The 26370-nt window shown below is 28.8% G+C and overlaps 6 protein-coding genes, 4 non-coding genes and 1 pseudogene across 11 annotated transcripts; 5 read left to right on the top strand and 6 right to left on the bottom strand.

The window, feature by feature from the left end:
• Window positions 1-120: 120 nt before the first annotated feature.
• LOC128957578 (protein SCO1 homolog, mitochondrial-like) lies at window positions 121-1443 on the bottom strand. Its single transcript, XM_054303368.1, has 2 exons — window positions 1058-1443; window positions 121-971 (listed from the first exon to the last, which is right to left on the bottom strand). Exons 1-2 carry the CDS (start codon window positions 1289-1291, stop codon window positions 282-284), a joined length of 924 nt encoding a protein of 307 aa, XP_054159343.1. The 5' UTR covers window positions 1292-1443; the 3' UTR covers window positions 121-281.
• A 513-nt stretch (window positions 1444-1956) lies between these two features.
• On the top strand, window positions 1957-2075 carry LOC128959009 (5S ribosomal RNA). Its single transcript, XR_008484571.1, has one exon. It is a non-coding gene; the product is annotated as a 5S ribosomal RNA (ribosomal RNA).
• Window positions 2076-2248: 173 nt separating this feature from the next.
• LOC128959011 (5S ribosomal RNA) lies at window positions 2249-2367 on the bottom strand. Its single transcript, XR_008484573.1, has one exon. It is a non-coding gene; the product is annotated as a 5S ribosomal RNA (ribosomal RNA).
• A 571-nt stretch (window positions 2368-2938) lies between these two features.
• On the bottom strand, window positions 2939-5887 carry LOC128957355 (endoplasmic reticulum chaperone BiP-like). 2 transcript variants are annotated; one of them, XM_054303098.1, is made up of 5 exons: window positions 5620-5887; window positions 5088-5481; window positions 4203-4967; window positions 3877-4108; window positions 2939-3776 (listed from the first exon to the last, which is right to left on the bottom strand). In XM_054303098.1, exons 1-5 carry the CDS (start codon window positions 5620-5622, stop codon window positions 3143-3145), a joined length of 2028 nt encoding a protein of 675 aa, XP_054159073.1. In that variant the 5' UTR covers window positions 5623-5887; the 3' UTR covers window positions 2939-3142. The 2 variants fall into 2 exon arrangements, with proteins under 2 accessions (XP_054159073.1, XP_054159074.1); XM_054303099.1 differs by lacking the exon at window positions 5620-5887 and adding an exon at window positions 5537-5555.
• A 3121-nt stretch (window positions 5888-9008) lies between these two features.
• Window positions 9009-10669, top strand: LOC128958962 (thromboxane-A synthase-like). The gene is made up of 3 exons (XM_054304930.1): window positions 9009-10061; window positions 10135-10337; window positions 10441-10669. The coding sequence occupies exons 1-3, from the start codon at window positions 9009-9011 to the stop codon at window positions 10667-10669; spliced, it is 1485 nt and encodes a 494-aa protein (XP_054160905.1).
• Window positions 10670-12852: 2183 nt separating this feature from the next.
• LOC128957427 (mitochondrial carrier protein Rim2-like) lies at window positions 12853-15101 on the top strand. The gene is made up of 6 exons (XM_054303184.1): window positions 12853-13362; window positions 13454-13732; window positions 14041-14211; window positions 14274-14569; window positions 14638-14766; window positions 14947-15101. The coding sequence occupies exons 1-6, from the start codon at window positions 13319-13321 to the stop codon at window positions 15036-15038; spliced, it is 1011 nt and encodes a 336-aa protein (XP_054159159.1). The 5' UTR covers window positions 12853-13318; the 3' UTR covers window positions 15039-15101.
• Window positions 15102-15460: 359 nt separating this feature from the next.
• On the bottom strand, window positions 15461-18028 carry LOC128957477 (uncharacterized). Its single transcript, XM_054303243.1, has 2 exons — window positions 16364-18028; window positions 15461-16290 (listed from the first exon to the last, which is right to left on the bottom strand). The coding sequence occupies exons 1-2, from the start codon at window positions 17989-17991 to the stop codon at window positions 15462-15464; spliced, it is 2457 nt and encodes an 818-aa protein (XP_054159218.1). The 5' UTR covers window positions 17992-18028; the 3' UTR covers window position 15461.
• A 2007-nt stretch (window positions 18029-20035) lies between these two features.
• Window positions 20036-20155, top strand: LOC128959012 (5S ribosomal RNA; annotated as a pseudogene).
• Window positions 20156-20331: 176 nt separating this feature from the next.
• Window positions 20332-20450, bottom strand: LOC128959003 (5S ribosomal RNA). The gene has a single exon (XR_008484566.1). It is a non-coding gene; the product is annotated as a 5S ribosomal RNA (ribosomal RNA).
• Window positions 20451-20672: 222 nt separating this feature from the next.
• On the top strand, window positions 20673-20791 carry LOC128959010 (5S ribosomal RNA). Its single transcript, XR_008484572.1, has one exon. It is a non-coding gene; the product is annotated as a 5S ribosomal RNA (ribosomal RNA).
• A 455-nt stretch (window positions 20792-21246) lies between these two features.
• On the bottom strand, window positions 21247-22483 carry LOC128958961 (arginase-1-like). Its single transcript, XM_054304929.1, has one exon. It carries the CDS (start codon window positions 22481-22483, stop codon window positions 21356-21358), a length of 1128 nt encoding a protein of 375 aa, XP_054160904.1. The 3' UTR covers window positions 21247-21355.
• Window positions 22484-26370: the final 3887 nt, after the last annotated feature.

Here is a 26370-nt window from a genome sequence, read left to right as displayed (position 1 = left end):
TATATATATCTTAATAATAATATAAATTTATATAAATATATTTAAATTACAAATAAATAAATTTTAAAAAAAATGTTTATTATTATTATTAAACAATAATTGTTTTGTTTTTTTCTCTCTAAATCATTGATGAATTATATATATATAAAAGTGACTTAATTTGATTGATTTATTCGGTAATTAATTAATAATTACTAACTAAATGATTGGTAACTAATTAAGAACTAAATGATTGATCAATCGGTCGGTTTGTTTGACTGACTAATTGATTGATTGATTGATCAAAATATACCAAACTTTTTGTTAGCTTTTCGGTACTTTAGCTGATTTAAGGCCAAACCCGTACAGACATCGTCGGCCGTTTTTGTCTGACCATAATAGTCGACAAACTCTCCTTTCGGATTAACCAAATACATGATAATCGTATGGTCGACAATATAGTCATCTTCGTGATCGCGAGGTCCGGCCGAATAATACACCCGATAGGCCCGAGTGGCCGCCTCTATCTGATCCTTACTACCGGTCAAACCGATAATCTCGTCGGAAAACTCTTTCAGATAACCTTTGACGGCTTCGGGCGTATCCCGTTCCGGGTCGACAGTAATAAATACCATACGGATGTCGTCCATACCGGACATTTGTCGGACTTTTTTCACCGCTTCGACCATTTTTTCGATTTCATCGGGACATACATCGGGACAATGAGTAAAACCAAAGTACAGTAAATACCATTTGCCCAACAGGTCTTTGGATTGAAACGGGCGGCCATTTTGGTCGATGAGTTCAAATTGACCGCCAATCGATGCCCGACCGAGCGATCGTTTCCGATCCTTCTCTAGTTTTTGCATCTTTTCCTGTTTGAACTGTAAGAATGCGGCCATAAATACGGCAAACAGTCCGCCAGATATCAGGAATGACTTCCAACTGAATAGATTTCGTTTGCCATCGTCTGGTTGTCCAGTCTTTACCGACTAATATATATATAGATATTGTGGACAATAATAATAATAATAATAAATAGTAACCGATCGGTCAAATCAATTGGTCATATAATTACCCGATTAAATGTCTTCATAACAACTAGTGATGGTTGCCGTGTTGTCCTCCAGTGATGTCGTCGACAACATATCGCCGCCGCCGCCGCCGTCGCCGGTGTCTTGAATTGTGACAACTGATGAACAGATCTCGCGGCGGCCGATAAGTGGACACCGCTGTTGTTGTACTGACACCACAACCGCCGCCACTGGTATCTAATGACCAATCGGTTGGTAAACTTTATACACAAAGACATCTGACTGACTGTCCGCTACGGCTACCGTCGGGTGGGTGACAATGAAATTACCGGTCAATTTGCCGGTGACTTAACACACAGTGTTTACACCCAAAACCAAAACAAAACTAAACAAATGTTAATCACGTGTTTGTATTATTGGCAATATTTAGTGCACATGCGAAACATGTATGGACAGTACAAATGTATATTGCAAATAAATTATTGCTATTTAATATACATTTGTACTGTCCATACATGTTCCGCATGTGCACTATATAAATATATATGTATGTTAGTTTATAATGTAATTAATTTAGTTTTTATTTATTTAATAACTAAATTAATTACTTAATTAATTAATTTAAAAACTAGTAATTGTACCTCGATTAAATTATTGGATTAAAATAATTAAGTTTTTTTTTCATAAAAATTTTTAAAACTATTTATGTATTATAAATAAATATATTTGTTTTTTATCAATGATTTTAATATTTTTGTTTAGTTTTATATTGTTTTCAAATGGTAAGCATAGCTACTGTACATATGTATTGTAAACTTTTTGTTTGTTTGTTTAATTATTTATTAATTAATTAAATTATTTATAAATATATTTATATATATATATATATATATATATGTTTAAATAATAATTAATAAAATCATCTAGATAAGTTAATAATAATGTCTAGGGCCATATCACGCTGAAAGCACCGGTTCTCGTTCGATCACCGAAGTTAAGCAGCGTCGAGCCCGGTTAGTACTTGGGAGGGAGACCACCTGGGAATACCGGGTGTCCTAGACATTTTTTTGTGTATTTATTTATACATGAGCGTTTTATTATAATTTTTTATTATATATTAATTAGAATTAAATAAAATAGTAATTATAATTTTTAATAATTACAATAAAATAATAATTAGCCACAAAAAAACTTAAATAATAATAAACGCGCATGTATAAATACACACAAAAAAATGTCTAGGACACCCGGTATTCCCAGGTGGTCTCCCTCCCAAGTACTAACCGGGCTCTCGGCTGCTTAACTTCGGTGATCGAACGAGAACCGGTGCTTTCAGCGTGATATGGCCCTAGACATCAATACTAACTTATCTAGATAGTTTTATCAATTAAAAATTTATATTTATACATGCTAAATTAATATCTATATATATCAATATATAGTGTACCGGTATATGAATATTATGGGTAATATGATTGTTGGTGTTATCTAATGTATTAATTATTAAAACTTAATTGTACCAGTATCATTTTAAGACTGTGTGTGTATTTGTGGGAGGGGTGGGTGTGTCTGTGTATGTATGGGTGGGTATACTTAATAAACAGATATTGGTTAACATTAATTGATTGATCGGGCAAAAAATTAAAAGTAATTCAAAAGTAAAATTCATTCAATTTTTTATTTAAAAAACTAATTTAATTTAATAATTGAAAAGTTAGATAAAAACAAAAAAATTAATTTAACTTTTTTTCTTTCTTTTTTTAATAAAAAAGGTAAATTTTATTTAAATATTAAATTATTATTATTTATATAATATTATTATTATTAATATGTTTGAATAAATACTTTATTTATTCAAATAAAAATAACTAATTAAAAAAAATCAATTAATTTAATCATAAATTAAATATAATATAAATCAAAAAAAAATAAATTAGAAATTTGATGACTTGTTTGTTGTTGTTGTAGTTGTTTTGTTTGAAGTGTTTGGAAACAATTGGGTGATGAATAAAATGAGAGCTAATATATTATATTATTAATTAATAAAATAATTAAAAACACCTAACGATTGCTTATTTTTATACAAACAATGAGAGAGAGAGATATATATATAGACAATGAAAGACAGGTTAAAGTTCATCCTTTTCCGTATCGGGCGATGACGAGCCGTCCTCATCACCGCCGGGTGGCGGCGGCGCACCTCCAGCTCCGGCATACAGTTTAGCAATAATCGGCTGAACAGTATCCTCGAGTTCCTTCTTCTTGGCCTTCATTTCCGATACTTCTGCTTCCGAATTCGATTCCATCCATTTGATTGTCTCATCAACTGCCGACTCTATGGTTGTCTTTTCCTCATCGGTTATCTTACCGCCCAATTTCTCTTTGTCGGCCAACTGGTTCTTCAAGGAATAGGCATACGATTCCAATTCATTTTTAGCTTCGACTTTCTCTTTGACTTTTTTGTCGTCGTCGGCAAACTTCTCGGCGTCTTTGATCATCCGTTCGATATCGTCGGGTGTCAAGCGATTGTGATCGTTGGTAATCGTAATCTTTTCCTTATTGCCGGTACCCTTGTCTTCGGCGGATACTTTCAGTATACCGTTGACATCGATTTCGAATGTAACCTCTATCTGGGGTACACCACGGGGTGCCGGCGGTATACCAGTCAAGTCAAACTTGCCCAACATATGGTTATCTTTGGTCATCGGCCGTTCGCCTTCGTAGACTTGGATGGTTACGGTGTGTTGGTTATCGGATGCGGTACTAAACAACAACAACAACAAAAAATACAGTTTAGTGACAGTCCTATTGGGTGGGGGGTAGGGTAGGGTAGGGGTGGGGAGAAAAACTAATGAATATCTACCTGAATATCTGGGATTTTTTGGTCGGAATGACTGTATTTCGGGGAATCAATTTGGTCATAACGCCGCCAACAGTTTCGATACCCATAGTCAGTGGGTTAACGTCCAATAGGACCAGTTCGCCGGTATCCTCTTCGCCGGATAGTACGCCCGCCTGGACGGCAGCGCCGAAAGCTACGGCTTCGTCCGGATTGATACCGCGTGTCGGCTCTTTGCCATTGAAAAACTCTTTGACTGTTTCCAAAGGAGATCAACAACAAAAAAAAAACAATTAATAAATACTAATCTGATCCCAAACAACAACAACAACAACAACAACAAGACATACCTAATTGTTGTACTTTTGGTATACGAGTAGAACCGCCGACTAAAACAATTTCGTGGATATCTTTTTTCTGTAGATCGGCATCTTCGAGAACTTTCTGTACGGGTTTCAGTGTCGACCGAAACAGATCCATATTAAGCTCTTCAAACTTGGCCCGAGTGAGGACTTCGCTAAAATCTTCGCCGTCGAATAGGGACTCGATTTCAATCCTCGCCTGATGTGCACCACTAAGGGTTCGTTTAGCTTTTTCGACCTCACGGCGCAACTTCTGGACGGCCCGATTGTCCGAACGCATATCTTTACCCGTTTTTTTCTTATACAGTTTGATAAAGTGTTCCATAACTCGCTGATCGAAATCTTCGCCACCCAAATGAGTGTCGCCATTAGTCGATACGACTTCGAAGACACCGTTATCGATGGTCAGTAGCGATACGTCGAAAGTACCGCCGCCTAAGTCGAAAACCAAGATATTCTTTTCGCCTTCGCGTTTGTCCAGTCCGTAGGCAATGGCCGCTGCAGTCGGTTCGTTGATAATACGCATAACAATTAGGCCGGCAATAGCACCGGCATCTTTGGTGGCCTGACGTTGAGCATCGTTGAAATAGGCCGGTACGGTTACCACAGCGTGCGTAACCTTTTTACCCAAATAGGCTTCGGCTGTCTCTTTCATTTTGGTCAATATCATTGCCGATACTTCTTCGGGTGCAAACACTTTCATACCCTGAGCCGTCTCGACCTTAACGTGCGGTTTGCTATTCTTCTCGATAACTGTTGCGGTTGTGGTAATGAATGAATGTATGAAATGAATGAAAACATGTCATCAATAAGTAAATCAATTGATTTGATTGATAGATATCTATCGGTAGTACTAAACAACAATTACCGTACCTTTGAATGGAAAAAATTTTACATCCGATTGAACCGTTTTATCAGACCATTCGCGACCGATCAGCCGTTTGACATCGAATACAGTGTTTTCGGGATTCGATGTCAACTGATTTTTGGCCGCATCGCCAATGAGACGTTCGCCCTCCTGAGTAAAGGCTACATACGACGGTGTTATACGATTTCCTTGATCGTTGGCAATGATCTCGACCCGACCGTTCTTGAACACACCGACACACGAATAAGTGGTTCCCAAATCAATACCGATAACCGTACCGACAGAGTCTTTGCCGTCGGCTGTGGACGACGAGTCGTCCTTTTTGGCCGCTAAACAAAACGTCACCGACAGGGCCACGAATGCCACCAGACAGTAGTGGCCACAAGTTTTCTTCATTGTCTGGTTTGTTAAAAATTAAATTAAATGATGAGCTAATCAATGACATAGACATCACCTGAACTGATCCCCAACACCCCCAACAATAAGCCGGCAATCAATTCAATTGATGATTGATTTGAAAAACTAATAGTTACTTACCATTAAGTTTGTAGTTATTATTATTATTATTATAAATCACTTGAATGGACCAATTGGTCGGTCAGTCCGTCCGTCCGTCCGTCCAAAAAAAAAGTGGTCAATCAATAGGTAATAATTGACTTAATAATAATAGTCACCCGAAACGTGTGTTTTGTTTTATAGACTTATAGTTATAATAATGTATTGAATTGTATATTAAAAGACACGTATTGTATATTCAAAGATAGAGAGAGAGAGAGTATTAATACTATTATATACTAGTGTTTAAGTCAATGCTTTAATAATATTAACTGAGTTGACAGGCAATCGTGTCGATTAGCGATTGGCTATTATACCCAAATGTGTCGCTCAATGATTGGCTAAAAAGGGTTATTGACTCCGCCCACTCCTCCCCTAACCTACCGGCTATGATGTCACACATACAGTACAGTACAGTACAGTACAAGTAAAGTCTAGAAATGTCTCTATAGTTCCAATGTAGTTTACATAGATTAGTGTAAACTGTATATTAGATTTTAGAGTGATCAAGTGTCCAGGATAGTTATATATATATATATATATATATTTAGATTAGAAAAACTAATAATAAACTAAAATTATTAAAACTATTTAAGTAGTTTTTTTTATTAAAAAAAAAGTATAATTATTTAATTTTATTTATTTGTTCTAAAAATTGTAGTTTTTTAAAACTATTCAAAACAAATATATATATCAATGTAATATTAAATAGTTTTTAATTATTTTTGTAAATTTAAATAAAAATAGAAACATTTTTTAAAAATTTATTTTATTTTATTCTGTTATAAATTAGTTATAATTCTTTTTTAATTTTATAAATTTTTTAACCAAAACAATTAGTTAATACTAAATACTCCCATTGTTTAGCCACTCTATATTGCAATACAGTAGACACACATTAATATGTATTTTATTTTATTATTTTCAAAACTTATTTATTAATAATACTGTTAATTCAATTAGTTAATTATAAATTAAATTTAATTGTAATAATAATAACATTTTTTTTTTTAAATAAATAAATAAATACAAAAAATTTATTTTAATGATGAATCACATAATAAATGTTTTTTGACCCAAAAATATTTATTATTATTATATTTAAAAACTTTAAGCTTACGTGTGTTAATGTGTGTGTGTGTTATTAATTGACTTATTATTTTAACTAATTAATAAATTTTGTTAAAAAATAAAATAAAATAATAACTTAATTAATAAACAATTAATTTATTTATTTAGATATTTATAATATTATTATTACATTTAAAAATATTTAAATATTTTTTCAGTAAAAACAATGTTTGTTTTGCAATAATTATTACTATTATTATATTAAAAGTGAATATTTATTTATTTTCAAAAAAAAAATTATAAACTTTTTTTTTTGGACAAAAATATTAATGTATATCTCATTGTTTGTCTAATACTACTGTACTATGAATTTGATGGTTAATATTGATAGTACAGTGTATATCATATATATATATATATATACAGTATATATATTATGTAATAATTATAAGATATTTTATTTTAATAAAACATTTTTTTTTAAAAAGTCACAAAACTTTGTTATATGTTTTGGTTGACTAATATTTGGTGTATGTCTCGGATGGCTTCAATGAATTTTAAATTTTTATTTTTTTAACAAAAAAAAACTTAATAACACAAAATACAATACTGGAAAAATGTTTTTTGAAAGTTTATACTGTATATTACAAAATTGTAATAATTTTTTTTAGTATTATAAAGTGTTTGATAGTATTTTTTTTTTATTTAAAATATATCAATATATATATACTGTATATAAAAAATATTTGACATGATTTCAATTAATCTATAAATAATAATAATAATAATAAATTAGTTAATTTTAAAAATATATAATAAAATTTTATAGTATTTTGTTTCAAATTTGTTATATAAATATATTATAAATTATATACAAATATACAGTAATACCTGTAATATAATGTGATATAAATTATTATTAATAATAATAATTTATATCACATTATATTACAGGTATTACTGTATATTTGTATATAATTTATAATATATTTATATAACAAATTTGAAACAAAATACTATAAAATTTTATTATATATTTTTAAAATTAACTAATATTATATATTATAAATTATTACTAAATATTTGTAAATAAAATTAAAATTAATTTATAAAATATTGATTAAACAATATTGCTTAACAATAACTTTAGTTAATTTAGTTTAGTTAACCCGGTTAGTACTTGGGAGGGAGACCACCTGGGAATACCGGGTGTCCTAGACATTTTTTGTGTGTATTTATACATGCGCGTTTATTATTATTTAAGTTTTTTTTGGCTAATTATTATTTAATTAATTTATTTATTAAAAATTATTATTACTATTCTATTTAATTAATTAATATATTATTTTAAAAAATAATAATAATAAACGCGCATGTATAAATACACCCAAAAAAATAATGTCTAGGACACCCGGTATTCCCAGGTGGTGTCCCCTCCCAAGTCCCTAATCGGGGCTCTCGGCTGTTTTCAGCGGTCATATAGCCACTAGACACTAATACTAACTTATCTAGGTAAGTTTTATTATATTTATGCATACTAATTTTTTAAATATTCTATTATTTAATAATTTAATTAATACATTCAGTATCATTTTTTAAATTTATATTACAAGCTAAATTTTTTATAATAACTATTTTACCTAGAGTATTTTTTTTAAAATATAAACATGAATTTTATTTTGAGCATGTACCATAGTATAGAATATTTTTAAATAATAATAATAATAAATCTATTAGTAGTAATTTACAACAAAAAAAATTCTAATACATTAAAACTAAGTTTATTTTTTTATATATATATAAAAAAAATTAGTTAACTTTATAATAGTTGTTAACCAACAATAAAAACATATAAATTAATATAACAATTATAACAACAACAACAACAACAACTTAGAAGAGCACAGGTATTCATGGGGTGTCTATCTGTATCGGTATGTGCTTTCATGTGTTAAACCTGTTTCAACAGACATACAGTTTCACTGAAACTTTCAAAGAAAAACTAAATAAATTATTTTATTTTTATTTTTTTTTGAAAAAAAAACTTTCAACTAATTTACGGTATAATAGTTGACAAAATAAAAACTGGTTTTTAAAACTTGTATCATAGGGTTAGTACTACTACTACTACTACTACTACTTCTACTACCAGTAGTAAACACATGGCTTAAAGTTTTTATATAACTATTTGATCAAAAAAAAAAAAATTATTGACAAAAAATTCAAACAAAAAAAACTTTCAAATTATATATACAAAAGTTTTTTTTGTGTTTTTTTTAAAAAAAAAATAAAAATTAGTAATGATTTGCGAAATCCTAGTATTTTCGCTAATTTTCTTAATATTAAGATGTCTTCTATGGCTAAGAAATCGACGCCAAAGACATCGATTGTTCAGCGAAAACGGTATCCGCGGACCAAAACCGTCGCTACTATCGGGCAATTATTTTGAAATCAAATCGGATCCAAACGAAACTTTCCGGGAATGGATTCAGGAATTTGGTCAACATTTTGGCTACTATTTAGGCGATACACCCGTACTGATGATTACCGATCCGGTGGTCATACGGGAAGTGTTGGTCAGCCGCAGTCGACAGTTTCAGAATCGCCAGAAATTCTTTCTGAATGCCCGACCATTTGTTTCGTCACTTCTGGCTCTTCGCGGCGATCGTTGGCGTCACGTCCGCCGTGTGATGACACCGTTTTTCAGTCATCATCGGGTAAGCTCTCCCGAGATAACCGCAATTATCGAGGAGTCGGTCGACCGATCTATAGCTAAGATTATCGACGACCAGAAATTCCTGGTCAATGTTACGGATCGGATGCAATCGATAACTTTGGATATTATTTGCCGCATTGGTCTGGATATGCGCGATACCGATGTCCACGACGAGGACAGCCAACTGAAACGGGCGGCCCAAGAGTTTATGGCTTCGGCTACCAATCTGGTGGTCATATGGGCCTCGTTTCTACCGTTTTTGCGGCCAGTTTTGACATTCATCAACAACTATCTGACCGCTGGCCGAATGACCGATCTATTGTTGAAACATCTCGACAGACAAATCACTTTTGCCACCCAATCGTCGTCGTCGTCGACATCAGATCCCGATAGTAGTAGTAGTAAAACAATTAGCAATAATGTATTGAAATCAATGTTAAAGTCATACTTTGACGGCAAACTTACTCGCGAAGAGGTTACCGGTAATAGTGTTTTACTAATTTTGGCCGCATTTGACACGACGGCTATGGGCTTGACGTTTGCATTGTATTGTTTGGCCAAAAACCCGGCCGTTCAGCAAACATTGCACCGAGAGATCCAATCAAACGGTGGCCATGAATGCGATTACTTGAATATGGTTTTTATGGACATATTTTTTTGGTTTTACTTATAATTAATTAAAACTATATATAATTATATACTTTTTAAAGGTCTGGTATGAATCGTTGCGTTTGTATCCACCGGTGGCCACATTTGTCCAGCGAGAGGCCAGCGAAACAGTTGAAATAGCAAGCGATCGGCTTATACCCGGGGGTAGTATATGTCATGTTCCTGTTTGGCATATACACCATAATCCCGATCTATGGCCCGAACCCGACCGATTTGATCCGCAACGGTTTGCACCCGAAAACAGGTATGTGTGTGGGGGTATGGATGGGTGTGTCTATTGAAATTGAAAAACAGTTATACTGTATATTGATATATATATTTATTTTTTTTATTTGTATAACTAATAGATCGGCCATACCATCCATAGCCTATCTACCGTTCGGTACGGGTCCCCGATCGTGCATTGGCCTCGAATTGGCCGCACACGAAGCGCGGATAACGTTGTCGAAAATTATCGGTAAATTTCGTGTGGAAACCTCTGCCGAAACACCCGATAGGCTTGAATTTCGGTCGACAAACGGTATACTATCGCCAAAACATAGTATTTATTTGCAATTCATACCAATTAATAGATAATAAATAAATTAAAACTTTTTTTTTTGTTAAATTACCCAAAAATATTACTGTAATAAAAAAAACATATCATATATTGTATATATAATTAAAAAGTTTTCCAAAAAAAAACAAAATGTTGTTTTATTTACTATTTATTAATAAATGTTTATTACTAAGCAATAAATAAACAAAAAATTTATTATTATTTTTTTTATATATAAATATGTATTTAGAAGTTAATGAAACAATAAATAAAATTTTAACTAAATATTTATTTATTCAGTTTAAATAAATACTCAGTACAATGTACATGTATAAAACTTGACATTGGTAAAAAATATAATAATTATATATATAAATATAAATTAAACAGTATATTTTATTATTTTTAAAAAATTTATAAACATTTTTTTCTACATTATCAAGGTGATGTCAAAATTCTAGATAATTAATTTTTGTTGTTGATATATATTTATATATATATATATATATCTATTAATATATTATTTTAAATATAAAATTTATATGTATTTATAACACGTGTAAAGTTGATGTAAATTAATATAATATATTAATAACTAATAAATAATTTGTGTAAAAAAAATTAAACTTATATTATATAAGTATAAATACTTTAACTGTAATTAGTAATTATTATATAATAAAATAATAATAAAAAAAAAGTTATCAATTATTACTATATTGTAGTGTTTACTTGTATAATGTATTATTTATTTTATTATTATTTATTTTTTTTATTAATCAAATATTATTAATTTACAACTAAAAAAATTTTTTTTTATGTTTGTTTGTTAATGTTATTTACAACAAAAATAATAATAAATTAATAAATAATTTTAATATTATTGATAATTCAAGTGTGATAACAGTCAGTCACCCCACTAACAAAAAATATTATTTATATTATAATAAAAGTTATTTAAAAAAATAAAAACACAATAACATTATTATTGTACTTATAAATTATATGATGCAAATAATACTATTGGTTTCACTTTGAAAAACTAAAATAAATAAAAAAAAAAATTTTATCTCAACTAAGGAGTTGCCAAATACTGAAAAATTTATTTTGTAATTAATAATAATAATTAGTGATTAAATTTTTGTTACTACATATTATTATTATTAGAAATTTACAATTTTATTGAACTGATACTAAAAATTATTTTTCCTCCCCCCGTTATTATGTTACAGGGTACATTATGTATTTAAATTTTATACTTTTTAAAAAAAAATTCACATTAAAAAAACTAATGTATGTAAAAATATTTATTTTATTTTTTTTTGAATATATATAAACAATATGTTTTATCTAAAATATATAATTAAGTAATAATTGATAATAAATATTATTATTATTATTATTTTTGTAAAATTGTTTGGGTGTAAAACAACAATAACAACAAATTATTTGATAAAAATTGTTTCAAAAATCTACCCTGAATATATATATATACATATATATCATATATTTATTTATTGATAATTTTTTAAAAACGTAAAAACCATACATAATTTTTAATAATAATAATTAATTAATAATAATTAATAATAATTAATAATAATTAATAATAATTAATAATAATTAATAATAATTAATAATAATTAATAATAATTAATAATAATTAATAATAATTAATAATAATTAATAATAATTAATAATAATTAATAATAATTAATAATAATTAATAATAATTAATAATAATTAATAATAATAATTAATAATAATAATTAATAATAATTAATAATAATTAATAATAATAATTAATAATAATTAATAATAATTAATAATAATTAATAATAATAATTAATAATAATTAATAATAATTAATAATAATTAATAAATATTACATATATTAAATTAAATCAATTTATTTACCATGTTTTTTTCCATGTGTATTTGGTAACTATAATTATGACTTCAAAAATAAAATTAAAAAAAAATTTGTTTCACTAGTTGTTAATAATAATAATAATAATAATAATAATAATCACATCACATGTGTGTTTACAACAACAGTATATTGAATGTGAATGTATGGTATTATTGAATGCTGTTTATAATAATATTATTATTATTTTACCACACATTTCGATAGTTTAGTTATATTACGGTTTATTATGTATTAAAAAATCCTAGCATTCATTTGCATTACGTTTTTATTATTATTATTATTAGTACTAAAAAACAAAAAATGTGTTAAACATATAGTACTGTAAAATAACAACAATAACAACAAACAATTGGTTTACCACTTCTTCTTCGTCATCATCATTATCATCGGTGGTGACAGTGATTATACAATAGTCAAAGACATTTGTGTTGTTTTTGTTTTATTGTTGAAAAAAAACAACAACAATCACTTCAATAATAATATTATAAGACATCATCGGCGGTAACGGCGACAGTGACGACCCATCAAAAAAAAGACCTGAAATCTGGATCAGATATAACTGATCTGATGATGTAATTTGCTGTCTGTGTGTTCGTGTGTGTCGTCATTGTGTCGGTTGTTGTCGTCATCGTCCTCGACATCGACCAAACACTATCAACAACAACAACAACAACAACAACAAACACCAATCAAAGCCATCCAACTGAAGACAATCAATCAAATCAATCAATCAAAACATATGTTTATATAAGAGATGTCGCTATCATTTGATACGTTGATCCACTTGTTTGCCGGCGGGTATAATATACTATAGACAGACACACACACACACTGTCTAATTGATCCACCAATTGATCTAAATTTATTTGTCTCATTTTTGTTTCATTAGTGTCGGCGGAACTATCGGTGCAATAGTCACTTGTCCACTGGAAGTGGTCAAAACGCGGCTACAGTCGTCGGTAGCCTGTTTTAGCGCACATCATGTACTGACACCGACCCTATCGGCGGCAGCGGCCACTACCGCTGCCGGTAGACATCATCATCATCACCATCAGTCAAATCCGTCAGTCAGTCTCTGGCGCTGTATTCGCCATATTGTCGACACTGAAGGTCCTAAATCATTGTTCAAAGGTCTGGGCCCTAACCTGATAGGAGTGGCGCCTTCCAGGTTAGACACACAGAGACAGACAGAGACAGACACACAAACATAGATATTATATATCATTAAAAAACACTTGTTGTTTAACTGATCCAATTGTTTAACTTACCATTCATTCATTCATTGATATTTGTTGTGGACATTACATTGTAGATAATTTAGTTGTTGATCAACAACAACAACAACAACAGTTGTCTTAAAAACTTCGAGTAACAGTACAAACACATCCCTTAATAGACCAAATTTATAGCACAGTTATGTTTTTTTTTGATGATTAGTCTAAAATATATGGTTTTTTTTTTGTATATCAATTTCAGAGCCATTTATTTCTCAACCTATTCGACAGTCAAGAGCTCCTGTAACCAGAGTTTTCAAACAGCGGATACACCATTGGTTCATATGGTATCGGCTGCCAGTGCCGGGTTTGTCTCCTGTACGCTAACTAATCCCATATGGTTTGTCAAAACTAGGCTACAATTAGATCAAAGGTATCATTAGTATTAGTATTAACCTAATTGTGTGTCCAATAATAATATCCATTTCCAATCAGTAAATACGGTGCGACCACTGCCTGGATATGTATTAAAGATCTATACAAACAGTCGGGCGTCCGGGGCTTCTATAAGGGCATAACCGCCTCCTATTTCGGTATAAGCGAAACAATCATACATTTTGTTATCTACGAGTATATCAAAGCCAAACTCAAAGAGGTACAGCTTCGGCGGCCGGCTCACGGCAGCGCCAGTAGTAGCCAATCGGAAGCGGCCAAAAATCTATTCTTTTTCCAGTATATGGCTGCGGGAGCCGTATCCAAGTCGTTCGCCTCAATACTAGCCTATCCGCACGGTATGTATGGGTACCAATGGATGAATTGATTTGATTTACCGAACAAATTGATTGATTTTTTTTTACAGAAGTGGCCAGAACTCGACTTAGAGAAGAGGGACAAAAATACCACAGTTTCGTACAAACCATTTATCTTGTCTGGCGTGAAGAGGGCGTAAAAAATGGTTTATATAGAGGACTGGTCACGCAATTAGTTCGTAAGTTATTTATTATTATTATTATTTAAAAAACTTATTATTTGTTTGTTAGGTTTGCTTAGCGCCGGGAGGTATAGAACATTACCCCCTAAAATATTAACTGTTATTTGTTTTTAAAATAATATTTATATATTTAACTCCCGATATCTCTCTCTCTCTCACACACACACACACCGATAGGTCAGATACCGAATACGGCTATTATGATGGCTACCTATGAAGTGATAGTCTATTGCATGAAATCATTGCAGACATCTCATTCAGCACTCTAGTCATCCATCAGCAGCAGCACCTCCTCCTCCGCCTCCTATTCCTCACTCTAAAGGTCTAATCTCCATAAGCTTTATATATATATATATATATAATGATATATAAAAATATATTTTGTATTATATAACAGAAACAAATTTGACATTTTTGTGCCTTTTGTTTATAAAAACAAAAACAAACAAAAAATAATTTTGTGGTAAAAAAAATTAAATGAAAACTTAGTGTTACACACAAAAACTGAAAACAAATTAATTGATTAATTAATTGATTAATTAATAAAAAATATAATTATAATCTTATTATAATCACATATCATAATAACAAATGATTAATAATTAAAATTTTAAAAGTGAAAAAAATAATAATAAATAAAATTTGTTTTTTTGTTTGTTAAGTAAAGTAAATCGTGTTTTTTTTAAATGAAATTATTGTTCAAAAAATAATTGTCGCCAAAGTTTAGCTATTCTACTATTGCACAGAAAGGCCACAAATAGTACCACTCCTTGGGATGTATTACAGATGACAAACAAATAGGACAGGATTTTCAAGAGTAGTTCGTATCTGTCGGGTATGAGTGCGGCTACAAGTGCTACAATCCATGTAAAACCCATTAGGACACCCAATCGGGTAAATATCAGTACTTGATTGGGACGGCGCCGGTGGTGGTGGTGGCCGCGGCTCTGCCGGGAGTTGTTAGCGGGTGACGGCTGCTGCTGTTGCTTGACGTTGCAGAGACTAACACTGGAACTACCGGTGCTGGTAGAGCTGCCAGTGCTGGTGGAGCTGCCAGTGCTGGTGGAGCTGCCAGTGCTGGTGGAGCTGCCAGTGCTCGATGTAGTGGTCACTGCACTGTGAGCTGACGTGTCAGTGGTTGTGCTTGAATTGGACGACGAAAATCGGCAGACTTTATGCTGCAGTGTATTGTCTGCTAGTTTCAGATCGCAGCGCATATGATAGACAGTCATCAGATATAAGGCCAGATTGACGCCGATGTTTAGGATTAGTGGAATACCGAAAAAGACGAACGTCGACCACGGATTGCTGATCCAGCAAACAGATGATAGTTCACCTAAATCGCCGTAATGTGGTCTCAATGGTGAATCGCATAGTTCACAGATACCGGCAATCGACAGGACACCGATGGCGATCAGGTTAGCCGTTAGCCAATAGCTGATTCGGACTTTTATCGATTTGTTATCTCTGATTATCAGTTTTCGGGCGCCAAACGTTTGATACATATCGTAGGCGATGACACTGTGTTTGCAAAAAAAGAAGATAATTAGAGTTGGAAAGAGAGACAACAAGTAACTGATCCCCAAACATATACCTCGACCACGACATTGTCAACAGTAGAACCCAGTGCAAGACAATGGCAGCCAATCGGCACTCGCCTAAGTACGGACTGGTCAGAAACAACAGTTGCATCAGTTCAATACAGAAGACTAGATTAATGGTATTGAATCCGTTGATTGTCGACCGAAGACGAGGAAATGTCAGATATGTTATCAATACACAGGTCAGGGCAGTGATCGATAGGATTATCAATACAGTCGATAGTATATCTTCGACAAAATCCTGTATCCATTGACTAGTATCGCATCGGTGGTGTTCAAAACATATATAAACGGATCCGTTGGCAGCAATTTCGTAGTGATCGTGAGTGACATTATCTTTGGTCACTAATAATACCGTACCGTTTGATTGGTAAATCCAATCGTATTCGGTATTATTTAGTAAAATTTGTGTACAATTTGAATGAATCAATGTCTGGGTTTCGCAAACTACGGCATTAGATGAAACACTAACTTTGGTAGCCATTGTCATGTTTTGGACGTACAATATATTGCCGAGATATTGGCCGGGGATATAATGTTTACGGGTTTCGTTGACATACAAATAGGTCATATTATTGTCGGGGGCGGCGGCTGCTATCATCTGAAACTCCGAATTCCAGTACCAGATAGGCATATCCGAATCGCCCGAACAAAATGTGGTCAACGCGGCGATTGCCGTATGAATTTTGTTGGCCTTAACCGAATTGTCGTACAAATTGAACGATAAGTTTTTCATGGATACGGTATTACTGAGTACTATAAGTATTTCGTCGTTGTTGTCGATGTTGATGGTATCGGTGGTGGTGGTGGTTGTACTGTGATTGTGGACACCGGAACTGTTGGCCTCTACCAGTATAAAGTTGACGGTCAACGACGATGACGACGACGCCTGGCCAGCACTGTCTACGGGATCGCCGGCGGCAACATAGGTAACGTTTATGATGCGCTGGGCAGACAACTCGCTAAACGAATTGGCAAATTCGCTGATAAACTCTTCGTCAAACGGCCTGTCCTGTTGGCCAATCCAATCGGTTACGTTATCTACCGGTTCCAGCAAATCCAGACCCAGCGTAATGTTAACAAACTTGCTTTTCGAGTCCAGAAAAGATATGGACGGCTTGTCGTCGTCATCATCATCGCCGCCGCCGTCATCGTCATCGCTGTCGTCGCTGCCGTTTTCCACACAACTGAAGCCGATTAGTGTAAAGTGTGCCGAACAGTACAGTTGACGACATTGTTTGTTAAACGGATCCCATATTTGATTATAGGGACAGTGCTGTTGGTCGGCATTGGAGTACAACATACGCGATCGGCCATCGATACCGAAGTTGACGAGTGTGGCAAACGACGCGGGAATCGACTTCTGAATTGGCGGCGGCGGCGGCGGCAGTAGTGACTGTTGAGGTAGTGTTAGGACATCCACTGCTGCTGCCGATGACGGTATCAATTGGTGGCTACTGTTGTTTGTTGTGATCACTTTTGGTCTTAGCTTTCGTTTATGATTATTATTATTATTATTATTATTAAGATTATTATGATGTGACTGATGTGTATGTTGTGTAAGATTTTTTTTAATGATATTATAGTCCTCTGGAGTAGTGGTGGTGGTGGTGGACATCATCTTCAATGTCGACAATGAGATCAATTTTTGATGATAATTAGTTGTTTGATTGCATAAAACTAATTGATTATTATTAACAGTAATTAAATTTAGTAATAATAATATAATTATTATAACAACGAATATTAGATTGTTTTGTAAAGTTTTTGATAATAAAATCATTTTTTTGTTTTTTTTTGATTGTTTTATATTATTTGACAATTAATAGCACTTTTAGTTATTTATTTTATTTTATTTTTTTAAAAAAAACACTGAATTAGTAATTAAAAACTTTTTTTTTTAGTAAATTAAATGTTAAATTAAATTATTAAAAATAAAATTGAATATTATGTCAATTTATTTTTTATTATATATAAACCTTGGGAGTCCACTACTACTACTACTACTACATAATTATTATTATTATTATTTACGATAATAATAATAATAATAATTATTATCACAATCGCATAGTCCAGATGTAATAATCACATTGTATTTCTTATTAATTTTTTTAAAAAAATTAAAAAAACATAGTTTTTAAAAAAAATTATTATCACTTTTAATATCAAACAACAAAACAAAAAAATAATCTAATAATTTGATAGCAAAAGTGTTTTATTATTAATTAGTTAATTATAACTAAATTATATATATATTGTAATTTTTTTTTGGCTATTGACACACAAACAAACTAAAACTAATAATAATAATAATAACTATAACTAAATATTAATTTTTCCACACATAACATATGAGTGAAATTTATTTTTTTTGTATTATTATTATTATTATTAGTATTATTTCTATTGACATTTATTATTAATTTTTCAAATATATATATATAAAGATACAAAAATACCCATTTGATTATTACAGTGTATATACAATACAAATAATTTACTAAACAATATACACTGTATAATATTGTGTATTAATATAATGTATTTATTAAACAGTTTAAAGTTTAAAACCCCTTTTTAAAACTAAATTTATGTTTTCAAACAAATAAATACCAGTTTTACTAATAATAATAATAATAATAATAATATTAATAATGCTGTTGTAATGTAAAAGAGACCTAAATTTTTATTAAATACATTAAATATATGTTAAGCTTTTTTCAGATAACTTTATAATAAACTTTGATAACAAATTTTGATTATTATTATTTAGTTAAAAAATTTTATCCACAAAATATTTATTTTAAGAAATTTTTAAACAACTTAAAAGTTTTCTAAATTTTTTAATTGCTGAGATTTTATTTTTTTATATATAAAAAAATACACAAATATACTATAAATTATTAAACTATAATTAATAATAAATTAGCTAGAATAAATTATCTCCTGGATAATAATAATAATATTATTATTATTATTGATAGTTTTAATCAAACATAGTTAAAATTTTTATGTGAAAATTATTAAATTAATACATATGTGTCTAACATTATCAACAACTGTGTACTAAACAATGTATAACCAATTAGTTTATATTATTATTAACTATATTTAAAAATACATAATAAAAAAAGTACCTAGAATATTATCATATATACTGTATATATATATATATATATATATATATATATATATATATATAATTATTATAACTTATAATAAAGCATTAATTAACTTATAAGTCAAACTATTTAAATAATTTTCTAGTTAAATGTAATTAATTAATAATTATTTTTAATTTGTATATATTTATATTTATTTATGATTTTAACAAACCATATATGATATAATTTTACAGTTTATAAAAATTATTTTAGTTATTATTAAAGTTTTTATTATATTAAATATACCGTTGTACGAAATGCATTACTTAGTATTATTTTTAAAAAAATTATATTTTAGCATGTATAAATATAATTTTTTTAATTGATAAAATATTTATGCATGCTAAATGATTAGTAAATACAGTTGTTGCCACCAGTTAAAATTATATACAATTTATGACATCTATTATAATACTTACTGTTTTTTAAACATTAATTTTAACATGTATAAATATAACTTTTTAATTGATAAAACTATCTAGATAAGTTACTATTAATGTCTAGGGCCATATCACGCTGAAAGCACCGGTTCTCGTTCGATCACCGAAGTTAAGCAGCCGAGAGCCCGGTTAGTACTTGGGAGGGGAGACCACCTGGGAATACCGGGTGTCCTAGACATTATTTTTTGTGTATTTATACATGCGCATTTATTATTATTATTTTTTATAATATATTAATTAGAATTAAATAGAATAGTAATAATAATTTTTAATAAATAATTAAATAAAATAATAATTAGACAAAAAAAAACTTAAATAATAATAAACGCGCATGTATAAATACTCACAAAAAAATGTCTAGGACACCCGGTATTCCCAGGTGGTCTCCCTCCCAAGTACTAACCGGGCTCGACGCTGCTTAACTTCGGTGATCGAACGAGAACCGGTGCTTTCAGCGTGATATGGCCCTAGACATCAATACTAACTTATCTAGATAGTTTTATCAATTAAAAATATATATGTATACATGCTAAAATTAATGTTAAAAAAACAGTAAGTAATATAATTGATGTCATAAACTGTATATAATTTTAACTAGTGACAAAAGCTGCATTACTAACCATTTAAATATTAATTTTAGCATGTATAGATATAATTTTATAATAATAAAATTATCTAGATAAGCTAGTAATAATGTCTAGGGCCATATCACGCTGAAAGCACCGGTTCTCGTTCGATCACCGAAGTTAAGCAGCCGAGAGCCCGGTTAGTACTTGGGAGGGAGACCACCTGGGAATACCGGGTGTCCTAGACACTTTTTTTGGTGTTTATTTATACATGCGCGTTTATTATTATTTAAGTTTTTTTGTCTAATTATTATTTTATTTAATTATTTATTAAAAATTATTATTACTATTCTATTTAAATAATTAATATATTATAAAAAATAATAATAATAAACGTGCATGTATAAATACACACCAAAAATAATGTCTAGGATACCCGGTATTCATAGATCGTTTTCATCCCAAGTACTAACTTATCTAGATAATTTTATCAATAAAAATACTTTTATTTATACATGCTAAAAAAATAATATTTTAAAAAATGTCACATATATATTGTTTATAATTAATAATAATAAAATATTCAGATACTACATTATATAGTATATATTTGAATGAATTTTTAATTTTAATTATCAACAACAAAAATTGAATTAACAAAAATATAATAAATTTTTTAGACATTTTAAACAACAAGTGTGCTAGTTAATAATTGTTTTTTACTGTATATATATATATAACTTATATTTTTTGTGGGCGTAGGGGTGTGTGTGTGTGGTAGGGTTGAGAGCACAGGTAGATCATTGAATGATCTATTTTGAATAATCGCTCAAAGATAACTGATCCCGATTGGTCAATAAACGGGATTTACCTAAAAACGATAATATTATGCTAACACTAGTATCGATAGTCAGTCGGACATCACTGGCCGATCCGATCTGGGGGTTCAGTTCGACAAAATCCAGTCCCGCCAACCGTCCCGTACGGCCGATCTCTTCGCCAATAACCTGGGCCTCCCGTAGGGTTAGTCCACCCGCGACTGGTGTACCAGTACTGGGCGCTTGGCTCGGATCGACTGAGTCGACATCAAAACTACAATGAATACGTCGATCCAGTCTGGGGTTGACAGCCGCTAGAGCTCTGGCCACTACTTCATAGATACCTAAGCGGTCGATATCGGCCATCGAAAAGTGTCGGATACCTAAGTCATTCAGGATTTTCAGTTCACATGGTTCGAGATCCCGGAGCCCAATGTAGGCAATATTCTGGGCATCGATTGACGGCCTCAACGATCTACCGACCAGACAGTCGGCATTAGGATCGCCGTATTGTTGGCCGACTTGTCTGATCAGAAACGATACGGGCATACCGTGAAAGTGTCCGGTAGTGGTCGTACGGGCAGTATTGATGTCGGCGTGTGCGTCCACCCAAATCACGCACAGGTCATCACCGTCACCGCCACTACCGTCACCGCTATTACCAGTTATAGATCCAATGGCCACACTATGATCGCCGCCAATGATCAACGGTAATCGATTGTCATCGGATCGGACTTTCAGGACCATCGATGCTAACTGTCCGCAAAAATCTTGAACTTGGCGTTCATTTTTCAGACGACTTGAAATAGTAGTCGATTGGTTGTCATCATCAGTGGACAGTTGATGGTCGACATCATTATCGCCGCCGATATCTCCATAGTCCCGGACATCGTGTCCCAGTTGTTGGATCTGTTGGATTAGTCGGGCATCGCGTAGAACGCGGGGACCCAATTGGACACCCGGTGATCGGGACTGGCCGGCAGCAGTCGGCGCTCCTATTATGCCCAATGATAGACACCTAGTTGTTGTTTGTTGGACACAATTTTTGATATGATTTTTTTGAGATGATATTAATGATAAATAGTTAGCAAATTTTGCACAATTAAAACAATTTCCTAACATAATTGTTAATATTTATAAAAATTATTAATTATTAATTAAAGTTATTATAATTAAAAAAATATTTTTGAATATATATACTAAAAATTAATATTTATAATTAATATTATATTAATACACAAAAAAGTAACATGGTCAAAAATAATAATATAACTGTATTTATTATTTAGGACACACTGTTTTATTAAAATTAAATAAAATTTACTTTTAAATACAGTATATTTAATATACTGTATATTATTATGTTATCATAACATGTATTGAAACAAATATTTTTGTAAAATATCTTTTTTTAAAAAAATACCATTTATTTAAAGTAAGTTTTTTTTTTAATTTTATCAAAAAAATAGTTGTATTTATCGTTTTAAAAAAATCTCTGACGATTTTTCACTTATTTATTGTATATAACCTTCAAAAATATTTTGATGTAATTACTTGAAGGACAGGAATTTTTTATTATTTTTATTTTTTGGTGTTTTAGTTATTGATTAAAAATTTTTTTTAAAAATAATTAAAATAACAAAAATATATATATAACTGATATTTTATTATTTTATAAATTTGTTTATTTATTTAACATTTAACTTATATAGATATTATATTGTAATAGTATTATGTAATATTGTTTTGTATATTACATAATATAATATGTAATTTATTGATTATAAATAAATGATGTTGATGATATTTATAGCTATACAATTATTTATTTATTTGTTTGTTTGTAAATTTTAATTAAAAACATATTAAATATCAGTATTTATAAAAAAAAATAGTAAAATTAATAGTCTAATTTATTAATTAATAAATAAAAAAAATAATCATCAATATAATATAATTTTGATATTTAAATTTAAAACCTAAATCTATTTTATTGTTAAAATGCTAACATTATTATAATATACAGTATATATATATATATATATATTAATTGATATATATAAATATAATTTTATTTATAAAAAAAATGTTTATTATGTAATCTATAATTTTAAAACTTTTTAAATTTAATTTTTTTGTTATTATAGTTTCTTGTAATGGGATTAAAGGACACCTACTATATTGCAATGATTACTGAGCGGCAAATAATTTTAAGTTAGTTTAACTGTATCAGACATATGAGATAATTTAACATATTTTTAATGGCAATGAAAAGTTACTGAAAGAGAGTTAGAAAGAGAGAGAGAGAGAGTTATGTAATATATATTTAATGTCTATATAATAATGATTATCTGATATGTAAACAATTTTTTTTGATAGAGAAAATAGTTGTAAAGTATCCAAATGGGTAGTAATTTTATCATCAATTTAAATATGAATTTAACATTACATATACCGTATATATGTATAACATGTATAATAGATATGTTTAAATTTTTAAAAAAATGTTAAAATGTGAAACATTAACACCAGATAGTCATATAATATACCGGTATATATATATATATGTATTATATTAATGTATTATATATTATATTATATATATATATATCTATTTAGGCAGAGAGATATCGGTTTACATTTTTATTATGTTATTTGTTATTAGAAAACATTTGATTCAGTTTTTTATATATAAAAATATCACACAATTTTTTTTATTATTATTATTTTAAATTTTTTAATATATATATCTCTCTGATTACCGACACAATTGTGTTTTACATATATATATATATATATATATATATATATATATTATAATATAATTGAACAGTACTTTGAACACACTTAGTTAAAGTACAATACATATACTGTATATATATATTAATATATGGATCTATAAATGGCCTATAATTGTATAAATAATTGCAATTTTAAAAATAAAAAATATATTATAAAGTTTATTTTTGAGTATAATTTTTTATATAAATAAATAAATAGATAGTTTTTAATAAATGGCTAGTTAAAACAAAAATTGTTGGACAAAAATTAAAAATTAAAATAATATTTATAAATTAATTACTAAAATAATTATACTAAAACTATTTTATTTCTAGCTAATGATTACTATGATATATATTTTTTTTGAAAAAAATCTATTGATAAAAAATAAACTATTGATAAAAAAAAATAAATTATTGATAAAAATAATAACTATTGGTTGAAAATTTTAATTTACAACAACAACAAAATAAATTTTTTAAAATCTATTTATTTACTAAATTTTTTATATATTATTTTTTTTGTTTGATAATTAATGATAGTTTTCAACACCCGATAGATAACTTCAAACAATTATTATTATACACTAAAATAAAGTGTGAAAATATTTTTTACCAATAAAAATAAATAAATAAAATATATTAAAGGCTCCTAGGTTAAATAATGACATATACAGCACCTGTATGTCATCATATACTATACTGTATGATAATAATATAATCGGCATTTATATACACACAATGTATTAAACACACATATTATTTTAATATTATTTTTATTTATATATATATAATTTCTGGTTATATAATAATAATAATAATAATAATACAGTATATCTTTTTTTAATAGTTATTTTTAAATGTTAGTTATAGTATTTGAGTACTTTATACCCGACTATTAAAATTGATAGTTAAAACTATATATATCTCTCTATTTATTTAAAATATATATCACAGGTTTGACCAATAATTTAGTTGGATTTTGAATGACTTGTTTTGATTACATTTTTTAAAAACAAATAGCTAATAGTTTGTTATGATTTGCCATTTATTAGACAACAATTATATATTTATATATATATATATAATGTATATAACATTAACCACCCATTTATGCAAAGCTTACACATAATTATACTCTATATATACCGTATATTATTCAACAATATTTAAAAAAAAATAAAAAATAAAATAATAATAAAATAAATTTTTATTATAATATGATAGCTAAATGACTAACAAATATATATATATATATATATACAGTATATATATATATATATTAATATACAGTATATGAGTGATAAAATAGAGGATTGAATGCAGAAAATTCATATCCAGTTAAATAAATGATTGACACAAACCCTACCGACAGATGCTTTCATAATAATAATAATAATTAAAATTAAAAAAGTTTATTATTATTTATCATTAGTAGTAGTGTTATATAAATTTTCATATATTATATATATATATATATAGATATTTGTGGACATATAGTATTGTTATGTTATATATATAACAAATAGTATGTGTGTATATGTTTTATACTGGAAAATATTTTTTACAACAAAAATAAAAAAGTTTTTTATTTATTAGTTTTTTTTCTATACTATAAAAAAATAAATATTTATTTATTATTACAACAAAACTACATATTAATTAATCAATCAATCAATTAATTAATCAATTAATTTAATCAAATGGATAACAGCAACAACAAGTTTATCAAAATTAATACACTTATTGGTAATATAAAAATTAAAAGTTAGTATACTATCTGTATATATATTTATAATTTTTTTTAGATAAGCTAGATAATTTTTATATATATATATAAAAATAATAGCCATAGTTATCATAATAATAATAATAATAATAAGTTTTAACATTATTATTATTATTGAAATAAAAAAAATTTAACGTAAACTTTAATGTGTATTTAAATTAGTTTATAACTTATTTATAAATTATTATTTATTTATTTTTCTATATATATTTATTTTTCTATATTTATTATTTACTAATATATATTACTAATTATTTACATATTATCTGATTATTATTATTATTATTATTGTTAGTAATATAGTATTTTCTATACTTTCATTCAAAAAAAAATAATAAAATAAAAATAATTAAAAAAATAAAATAACAAAAATAACAAATTTTATGTGACATTTGTTTATGGAAACAATTAGATAATATTTTCCTAAATAATAATAATAA

Source organism: Oppia nitens, unplaced genomic scaffold (assembly GCF_028296485.1).
Source record: "Oppia nitens isolate AA-2021 unplaced genomic scaffold, nextdenovo-longstitch-racon4-pilon3 scaffold3_pilon_pilon_pilon, whole genome shotgun sequence".
NCBI lineage: Eukaryota > Metazoa > Arthropoda > Arachnida > Sarcoptiformes > Oppiidae > Oppia > Oppia nitens.
The sequence above is the reverse complement of the archived record's forward strand: the minus strand, read 5'-3'. Positions and strand labels throughout refer to the sequence as shown.